Source organism: Mytilus galloprovincialis, chromosome 10 (genome assembly GCF_965363235.1).
Source record: "Mytilus galloprovincialis chromosome 10, xbMytGall1.hap1.1, whole genome shotgun sequence".
Taxonomy (NCBI): Eukaryota; Metazoa; Mollusca; class Bivalvia; order Mytilida; family Mytilidae; genus Mytilus; species Mytilus galloprovincialis.
Window position 1 is genome coordinate 43,554,599 of NC_134847.1, and position 10,528 is coordinate 43,565,126.

The 10,528-nt window shown below is 33.2% G+C and overlaps 1 protein-coding gene across 1 annotated transcript; it reads right to left on the bottom strand.

Annotated features, from left to right (window-relative positions):
• Positions 1-642: 642 nt before the first annotated feature.
• Positions 643-9,904, bottom strand: LOC143047610 (temptin-like). Its single transcript, XM_076220749.1, has 3 exons — positions 9,652-9,904; positions 6,351-6,501; positions 643-848 (listed from the first exon to the last, which is right to left on the bottom strand). The coding sequence occupies exons 1-3, from the start codon at positions 9,832-9,834 to the stop codon at positions 772-774; spliced, it is 411 nt and encodes a 136-aa protein (XP_076076864.1). The 5' UTR covers positions 9,835-9,904; the 3' UTR covers positions 643-771.
• Between the last annotated feature and the right edge of the window lie 624 nt (positions 9,905-10,528).

A 10,528-nucleotide genomic window follows, 5' to 3' on the forward strand; every position in this document is an offset into this window, starting at 1 on the left:
AAAATGAAAGGTGATTTACAAATTATATTATCAGTGTGATGTTGCTGTATATAACACACTTCATAATTAAAATGAAAGGTTATTTACAAATTATATTATCAGTGTGATGGTGCTGTATATAACACACTTCATAATTAAAATGAAAGGTGGTTTACAACTTATATTATCAGTGTGATGGTGCTGTATATAACACACTTCATAATTAAAATGGAAGGTGATTTACAACTCATATTATCAGTGTGATGGTGCTGTATATAACACACTTCATAATTAAAATGAAAGGTGATTTACAAATTATATTATCAGTGTGATGTTGCTGTATATAACACACTTCATAATTAAAATGAATGGTGATTTACAAATTATATTATCAGTGTGATAGTGCTGTATATAACACACTTCATAATTAAAATGAAAGGTGATTTATAACTTATATTATCAGTGTGATGGTGCTGTATATAACACACTTCATAATTAAAATGAAAGGTGATTTACAATGTGATTGGGGCTGTATGGAGTTTTTGTTTAAGTTTATGGTTAGTGCTTTCTCTTTCCAAGTTATTTCTCATCAGTGGTGCAAATTATGTTTGGCATGATTTTATGGAATATAATACATTAAACATTAAAGAAAGAAGACATGTGTTTGATACAAAACAGTTTAATAGCATGTTTATTCCATATTGTGCACATTCAATAGCAGATAAGTGATTAATGCTCTAGATTGTCCACTTCAAAGTGAAGCAGCTACACACAGTGACCAAACAGGCATCATTATCCTGTGTTTGATGGACACATTATATCTTTATTTACTGTTACACAACTGGAGTTACTCATTGGTTCACAAATACCTAAAATTAACAAAAACAAACAATTTGTCATTACCTGAATCAGTAACTCACACGGTCATCATAGATAGATATACTATATTCTTTAAAAACTAAAAACAAATTTACAGAGAAACATTCAATATAAATACAGATACAATAGTTGAGGTAAACAAATACAGTAATTAAGTTATTATTAACGGAGTGTCTATTCGTCGTCCGGCTAGCCGAACGAATAGTTAAAAATCTCTATTTGTCCGGCCTTCCGTTTGCGGATGCGCAAATCTTTAATATCAATAAAAGTGTCATGTGGCGCTGAAAGTGTCCCAGATGAGGTGTCGGAAGACAAACGCGAGTATGCAGTGGACGTTTTGAGAATTTGAGATCATGATTTTTATTTAAAGATGTCATAAAGAAAAATAGAGAAGATGATTGCTTTTAAACAAATTTTTATATATAAGTGACTCAAGAACAATAGCGTATATAGTATACATGTCAACTGAGAGGAATAAAGCCTGACATCAAACTTGAATTTCTGATTAACCCCATGGAGGCAAATCGCATTCGGATAATAAATAAATCATTTGCTTGGATGCATTATTTCTAAGGTCTACTACAACGGAGATCTATGAACATGCATTGATATACCTTGACTCGGAATAGGATACCAGGTTGGGGTAACCTCCCTTTTTATTCTGTTTAACTTAATAAACATTTTTTCTATATTTTTCTATCGTAAACACAATCTTACTTTTGGGTAAGGTAACACGTGCCTACCGTTCTCTCTTATTTCCTATTGAAATGTTAAAAATCCCCGAACATTTTAAATTAAAATAAAAATGCACTTTTTTCACTTGTAATGACCGCGGATCTATAATTTTTATAGATCGGTTGAAAACCCAAAACTAATTTGCATAATGTTGCATAATGGAAATTTAGGCGATAGCAATACATCGAAATGACTTCAAGGTCATCGCGATGTAAAAATTGGGTCTGAAAATCATTTGCCGACCGGATTTGAACCAAACTTCAAGGAAACAATGAATTCAGAATCCGCTTTTGGAATCATAGATGTCTATAGAAGCCAATAATCAGTGGTCAGACTCTTTTATTTACATGAAATTCAAAAGTAGAACAAATAAAAAGACGAGTCTTTTTTTCTTTGGCCCTCACCCAATCTTCTTTAGAATAAAAACAAATCTTAATAAAATGTATACTTTGTAGTATATTCATTTGCATTTTGATCTGTTTTAGTGAATGAATGGAAATAATTTGCACATTTTTTTGCCAGGATAGTGGAAGATTTTAGCAAGCAAAATCGAGGGAATTGTGCAAATGATGATACAAGCATGAAAATTACCACAAGGCTTCATTATTATATACTTTTTAAGAAATTACTGCTGGCCATTAAAAAAAATATTTTTTTTCAAGATGGCCACGGACATTTTCTAAAATGGCTGTTTTCTGCATTTTGAAAATACTGATTTTTCTGGAAAACTTTTCTTTGAACTTCTTTAAGTAAAAACCAATTATCAGGTTTGGCGGCTACCTTCCTTACATCACATTTTTATTAAAAATGAATATTTGACCTATCCAGTGTTTGCGCATGCGCGAAAATGTTACAAAATTCTTTCAAAAACATTTGAACTATTTACCATATAGTTAGTATTTTTGGATTTCAAATGATATTATGAATTGGTTTAATAACATTTTTCAAGATTATGATACACATGTGTTTAACACTTTTGCGCATGTGCAAACTATTTATAGACACCAAGAGCGATTTGTATGCAAAACCAGGCAATTCTCAGGTAGTCGATGGATAAGGCGAAAATGTGGTAAATCCCGGAGAAACATATCAATTGTAACTGCAGATCGGCCACTTTTGGAAATGGCTAATTAAATTCAATGGAAATGGGCTTATTTTTACGGAAAAGGAAAGTTTATCGTCATGTTTGGTGGATAACTTGTTATAAAACTCTGGGTGATATATTGCGTGATAGGGGATGGAAATGTTGTCTTACTGAAGCCAATATTGCAACAATAATGTATGTTCAAATGTACCTAGGACTAGACAGGCGCATCAGACAACTGCATGTATTTTGCTGGAACTGTTAATTTCGGATTATGAAAGCTAAACTCAGGATGTATAATTATGTCATGACTCTGTGACGTTCAATGATTTAAAAGACTGATGTATAAAGTCATCGCGACCACAGCTTGATTCCTTGCGTTTAATTATAAATTAAGAACTTCTTCTGATTTTGGTATTATGTTCATTTCATGAGTGAAACTTTACAAACAATCCATATAAAGCATGATAGCGTATTGTTTTAGGTCCTGATCGTGTAAATTATCCTCGGTCGTTACCGACCATCTCAAAGATATGACTTCCTTTCCCGAACATCACCCACAGGTGGCAATGGAATATATTATAAAATGATAATTTCACTGTACGTAAGACCAGCAAATTTCTTTCTAATAAAACAATTGATCAGGCACAAAAACAGAATAATGCAATTGTGAAGGGTGATGTTGGTGCCATAGGATAAACCGAAGATCCAATGTAGACAAATGGATGGTAACTGGACCAGGAGTCAGTATACTAGAAGATGAATTTGAAAGATCTTGTGGTTTGGGTCATTCAAAAACAGATGAACGACCTAACGAAGACTCTGCGAAAACACAAAACGATGTCTCCAACAGCTTTGAAGACTTTGTAAAGTGATGAACGAGTTTGGAAATTCATTTCAAGAAAAGTCGTCAGATTTGTAAAAAAAATTACTCTATTTAGGAAATTGTTGAACATTTAAGATATGTAAATAAACTCCAAGATATTGGTCCAAACAATACGAAGATCTTTTGAAGCAAATGCAAATGAAGGAGAACCTGCTTTTTATAACCAAATTAAAAATAACAACTTCTTATTTTGGCCGCAAAATGAAACTGGAAACGTCTTTGTCCAAAACAAAGCTAGAGAACCTTAAAACTGATTGCGATATCTTTTCTAGACTTTTCAGTTCTTTTCACAGTAGACAGTTTTACTCGGAATATTTCTTTATCCATAAAAATCAAACTTCTCCGTCTTTATCTTAGGATGTTTTTTGAAATAGTGGTATTAAATTGCTGCAAATGGGCTTACTTGAAATATTCTGCGATTATCTGATCCAAAGTCGGACGCATTTACCGTTGGTTAGGCAGCAGTGGTTACTACCAGGTCACAAAGTTGGGCAAAAATATTTGATGATTATGCAAATCATGTCATACTGCCGTACATAAAATCTTGCTTCCATAAGTATTCAAGAGTAGACTTTGTATTTGATGTTTACTAAATGAATAATTTAAAGGCTGTGACAAGACAAAGGCAAGGTGTTGTGCCAGATGGAAATGTGTTGGTTCTGGTAGAACACCAAGGGTTTGGAGTAGTTTCATCTGTGAAGATGACAACGAAACAAAATTGTTCAAGTTTCTTGCTGACAAAATTGCTTCTTAAGAGACTAATAAAAATATGTATGTTACTCATGGTGAAAATATTCTTTGCAATTTTAATAAGGATACTGCCTATCTACCCCTTGTAATCATGAAGAAGCAGATACACGAATGCTTGTCCATGTTCGGCATGATTATGAAAAGTGTTGTAAAATGTAATTTTAGGTAGTACTGACACAGATGTAATAGTATCAAGAATTACAGCAATCGCAAAACTAGGTAGAACACATTGTGGATAGGTTATGGAAGAAATAAACACTTCTGATGGCTTCCTGTACGTGACATATGAAATGCGTTTGGTCCTAGTGTAGCTACTCTTCCTTTCGTCCATGCATTCAGTGGATGTGACACTTTGTCGAATTGTCGTAGGAAAGGGAAGAGGTCAGCTTGACTAACAATTGAAGGTTTTTCAGATGTAAAGGACGTTTTTGTTGGCTTAAATATGAAGCGAGGCACGATGTGAATTGTTTGCCAAGAACAATGAAGAAGCAGCGGCATTGTGATGCAATTCCGTTTGCAAGAGGTTCTTTTTCAGAGAAAGATAATTAAATCAAGGAGGAGTGGTTTGAGCTCAGCCTGATTCATGTATTCGACAGGTACATGTACCAAGTCATGAACACTTGGGTTGGATGAAAGAAAGAATCAATGACAGTTGGAAACCGAAATGGACTTCTGTGACTGCCGTTGTACCCTCGTGTCAGGAACTTTTGAAATGCGGAGGCAAACATCCAGCTGTGTTGGTAACTGGAAATGCTACCGTTCTGGCCTTCCTTGTACGGGTTGTTTAGGCAACTGTCAGATGATTATAAGATAAGCAACCTGTCTTTCTAACCAAACTTGGCATTCAAACATAACAAAGAGTATTATCACTTGTAAAGTTGATGGAAATTATAAAAATATTTTCTACGTATTTGCCTCCATTTTGGAACCGGAAGTCACTTTTTCTCTTCATTTATGTGTTGTTTTGTCGTACTTAGGAACTGTTTTTAACGTTTTATTATAACTTACATTGGATTACACCTATAACATGTATAACACTTCTTTCAAGGATTTACATCCCTTGTGAAGTTGCTTGAAAGTATAAAAATTGAAATTTTTGCCTTTTTTGCCGGCATTTGGAAACCGGAAGTCACCTTCAGTTTCATTAATGTATTGTCTAGTCGTAATTTAGGAACTGTCATTTACTTTCTATCAAACCCAACATTGGATTTTATATTTAACACACCTTTCAAAGGATTAACAAATTATTGCCAAATTGTAATGACGCCATTTCCAAAATGTGTGGTGGCCATCTTGAAAAATTTATCTTTTTTCTGGCCAGCAGCGGATTTTTTATAAGTATCATTTAGTTAACCTTCATACTAAATTTCATGCTTGTATCACGATTTGCACAATTATGTCCATAATATCTCCCACTAGGACTATAAGTAACCAATTCAAAAGTTTATTTTGTTGCATATTCTCATAACTATTCAGCGTTTATTTGTCTCCTTAAATCCCGATTTTATATCTTCACCATTATATTTTTGGCCGGACAAATAGCAAAATACCGTAAAAATGCTAATTGTCCGGCTTGCCGAATGAATAGACATTTTTGCCTATTATCAAAGTACAAAATTATGATGGCATACATGCATGTTTAGTACACATTGTTCTAAATCGGAAATAAAAGTTTATCTGTTAAATTGTTAATCAAAATATTCCTTTTATGTTGCTTTCTCTAAACATTTTTTTAACAGTTAATTGAAAGCGAATTGTTAGATATATCATAAATAATAGGGTTGTTTTTCAGCCGCAAATCCTGGATTTAATATTTGGGGATGTGGTGCCATAGAAAATTAGGAGTTAATTGACAAAAGCAACTAGCTATGCATGATTTTACATCGACATTACATTTTTGTTTTGTTTTAATGAGGAACTGGATGTGCCCCCGTCTGACGTCGCCGCGCCTGTTCCTAAAGTTAAACAATATTCGGTTAGTTGATAACAAAGGTGGACGAAAAAAAAATATTTTCTTTAGATCAGCGTGAAACCCACCTGGATGTCCAGATGCAGCGGCACTAGGAGTTCCTCCTTTTGTCCACGTGCAGCCCGGGTCACCAAGTTCCTCGCCATTTGTGCGTCCATCTTTGTCTGAATCTTTTTGACAGAGTTCTTTCGTCCATTTAAAGCCTACGGTCTTAAAATCCTGTTAGGAGTAAAGAAGCAAATTTAACCTAGTTCTGGTAATACAAGTAAATTTTCAAAATAAACGATTCAAGGAATATTAATATCTAAAGGAGTAGGTCCGGTAAGGACCGATTTTGACCTCAAATTTCAGGTTCATCTGACGAAAGATTTTGACCACTTTTTAAATACTTATGTGTCTATTTTATTTGAATTAATTAGTTTATGTGAAAGATTTTAACAGATTTAGTCATTAAAAACGACCCGATTCAAGCTCAAATATGAAAAATCTACCTAATATGCCGAAAAATGTCACTTTTCAGATGTTTTTTGGTAAAAATGAAAGTGACCGCATCCGTGTTCATCCTCAACCTTTATACATGTAACACTCAGAAACGTGTCCTTCCCCCCAAACGTGTCCGATTCCCCCAAACATGTCTAGTTGAAAACAGCGCCAAAGCGTGTCATTTGTATAAACGCCCAAACGTGTCCATTTCTCAACTAACCCCCAAACGTGTCCAATCCCCAAAACGTGTCTATATCAAGCGTTACTTGGTTATTACTATTTCATTAACGTATACTAATTTTACCATTTCATTAAAAATATACATAAGCACGTTAGTACTTTTTCAAAACGGAAGAAATAAACTGGCTTAAAGTGGGCTATTTCGTTTGTAAATTGTAAGCAAACATGTTGAGTTAAACAGTACAGTTAACGGGTCAAAGTGTCCTTTTCTCTGCTCGTTAAAACTTTAATGTTCTCTCTAATTATGCATGAAATACTGACGACTGGACAATTCGCAATCAACAGCCTAAAGTTAATTTATTCAGTAGAACTGAAAAAAACATTAAAACTTGTATGTTTTCTCTAATTTGCATGAAATACTTGCAACTGGACAATATGCAACCAGCAGTCTAGAGTTTATCTTAACAAAAGAACAGTAAAAACATTAAAACATGTATGTTAAAATGTAAAAAAAAACAAAAAAAAAAAAAAAAAAAAAAAGGTAGCCTATGTTCTCTCTAAATAGAACTGCAAAAACATTAAAACTTGTATGTTCTCTCTAAATATGCATGACATACTTGCAACTGGACAATACGCGATCATCAGTTTAAAGTTTAGTTTAAAGTTAATGTGTACAGTACAACTTTAAAAACATTAAAACTTTCGAAACTATTGTGCGCTCTAAATATGCATAAAGTACTTGCAACTGGACAATACGTAATCAACATTCTAAAGTTTATTTATACACTACAAAATAAATTTGCATTTAAAACCGGCGTTGATCACATAACAGTAATATTCATAAAAAAAAGAATCTATAAAACTTATGCATGAAATATTTGGCACTGGACGTTATGTTTCTTATCGTGTGTCTTTAGTGATGGTGGAAACCTAAAATTTATTAAAAACCCGGATAACAAGTTTATAATTTGATGGGCTTTTGAAATACACACAAACTATTGACAAAAGTAAAAAAAAATACTGTTAAAACCCCGCCATGCAATATTCGGATAAATATAAAAGGCATCATCGGAGTTTATAAGTACAAAATAATTAACAAAGTTAACGATTAATTCAACTCCAGAACTATGTGTATGTTCGCTCTAAACGAATATGAAATACTTGCAACTGGACAATAAACAACTGCAGTCAAAGTTACTTAATAATAACAGATTAATTTTGCAATTATTACAATCATTAAAAACCTACATCGAACTAACTTAATCTGATAAATGACATCTGCATCACGTGTGTCTCCCATCATAGAATTGCCGTAAACGTTATCAGCGATTTTATTTAAGAGATACATGTAAAAGCGCTAAAAGACGTGTAACTTTTTGGCGTTAAATATTGGACACGTTTTGGCGAATAACAATTATCGGACACGTTTGGGGGTTATGAAATCGGACACGTTTGGGGAATATTGTACATTTCGGACACGTTTAGGGAGAAAAGACACGTTTGGGAGAATCGGACACGTTTGGGGGAAAGGACACGTTTGGGAGTGTTACATATATGTTATGTATTATCATAAAATACAACTTACATTTCAATATTAAGGATGAACACGAATGCGGCCACTTTCGTTTTACACGAAAACCGTCAAAAATTTAACTAAAATGCTAGAATTATGAGGATTTCAGTAATTTAGCATGACGTAATGGTGCTAGTACTGGATATATGTGCATTGTATTGCCCATATTTATGTAGCAGAAGCATTCTACTGTCCAAAAAATAACTAAAGGTTTACATTTTAACAATTTCGTAAAACTGCTATATTTTGGGGCCAAAAAGGGGTCTTACTGAACCTACTCCTTTGTCAAAAACATTGCATTTATCGAATAGAAGTATGGACTCTTTTGTGTTTTGCATTTTTTTTTTAGTTTAACTCTCTCTTTCCAATAGTTTTGTTTAAACTATATTTTAGTGTTTGGACTTGAAAATAACAGTGAGTAAGGGACTTCTTACATGAAGTATAGCCGACAGGTTACGTGTATATGATTTTATGTAGAGTTATGGTCATTGGAATAAGAAAAATTAAAACAATAATCAGTTTTCCTCACTTTTTTCGTTATATATGATTATATTGACTTGATATTAGTTGTATAGTTAACAACATGTTATAGAATTATAGAATAAGAATTTTGTTCCAGTACAGTAACCGATAGGGGACTATGTAATACATGACAATACTCACATCTAGAATGCTTGTTCACTGTAACATAATATGTATGCTGAATACACTAAGGGAACGAGCATATAACTTCAAAAAAAAAAGGGGGGGGGTATTTGTTTTCCTAAAAAATTATTCTGATCCTAAATTTGATAAAATAAATATTCTGGTCAATCAGATGACAAAAGAATATATTCTGAATGCAGATTTCCCCTAAAACTTTACTGTTTAATTTTGAAAATGATAATTTGATTGATAGTGTTTAAAATATATATATAAATTTGTGTTATGACTTATACCGGTCCGTAATAAATAATGTGTTTTACCTGTGTAGGCCTATTGGTCCTAGCTTTTAACTTTATCTCGTGTGTTTACGAATTAGGATATGAGTTAAACAAGTAATCAACGAGAAAACAGTTAAAAGATCGAGAATGTAAACATGTTTCCTACAGTTTGTAACAATAATAGCGAAGGAATGATCAACAAAAGGTTACCAGTCCAAACGGATTTCTTGGTCCTCCTCCTGGTTCCTGGTTGTGTCCTACTCCTTCCCATATCTGACCAGTCTGTCCAGTACAAGGGTCCGGTACTTTGTATCCATTAGGAATATCATTTCTAAACCATGGAAATCCCAAAACACCAGTTGTTAAAACAAGCCATAAAATAAGTAGGAACATGACCTCTCGTTTATCTCCTTATAGCGCTTAGTATGTCAAACATGTCGTGGTGGTCTCGATATTATATGAAATGGCTAACCTTTATCTGTCTTTCAAGAAGTTACTACATCTACAATATTAGAGGGTCTAGATGGGTTAACTGAATAGAGTATAACAGACAAAAGGCGCATGCAGGATATATGACCAAAAAAATGAAGAATAGAGAAAAATAGGAAAAATACAGAACATTATGATGCTGAAATATAAAGACCAGCGAATGTGGGCAAAATAAATAACGAATAGAGAATAGGTGCAAAATAAATAAAGAATAGCTAAAGAATATGCACACAATAATTCAAGAACATTCAATACGCGCAAAATAAATAAAGAATAGATCAAAATGGGCTGTAAATTAAGAATTAAAGAAATGAAGAGTCACCCATCCAGACCCGCGTAAAACAATTGAATCGTTTGTTTTGGTAAAACCAATTTTTTTTTAAGAATGGTGTTATCGCCGTTACAAAAAAAATATATCATAGTCATTTTCATGTTAGCCGAGTCTTTGCTTTGGTTTGTTAGTAAACAATAGGATGACTCATTACCAATAACATATTTTAAATTCATTCTGCCTCAGTATTCTGAAAATAAAGTCTTCTATACCATTGACCAAAAGGACATTACTATATTCTAAATAGTCGTGGGTCTACGGTCTACA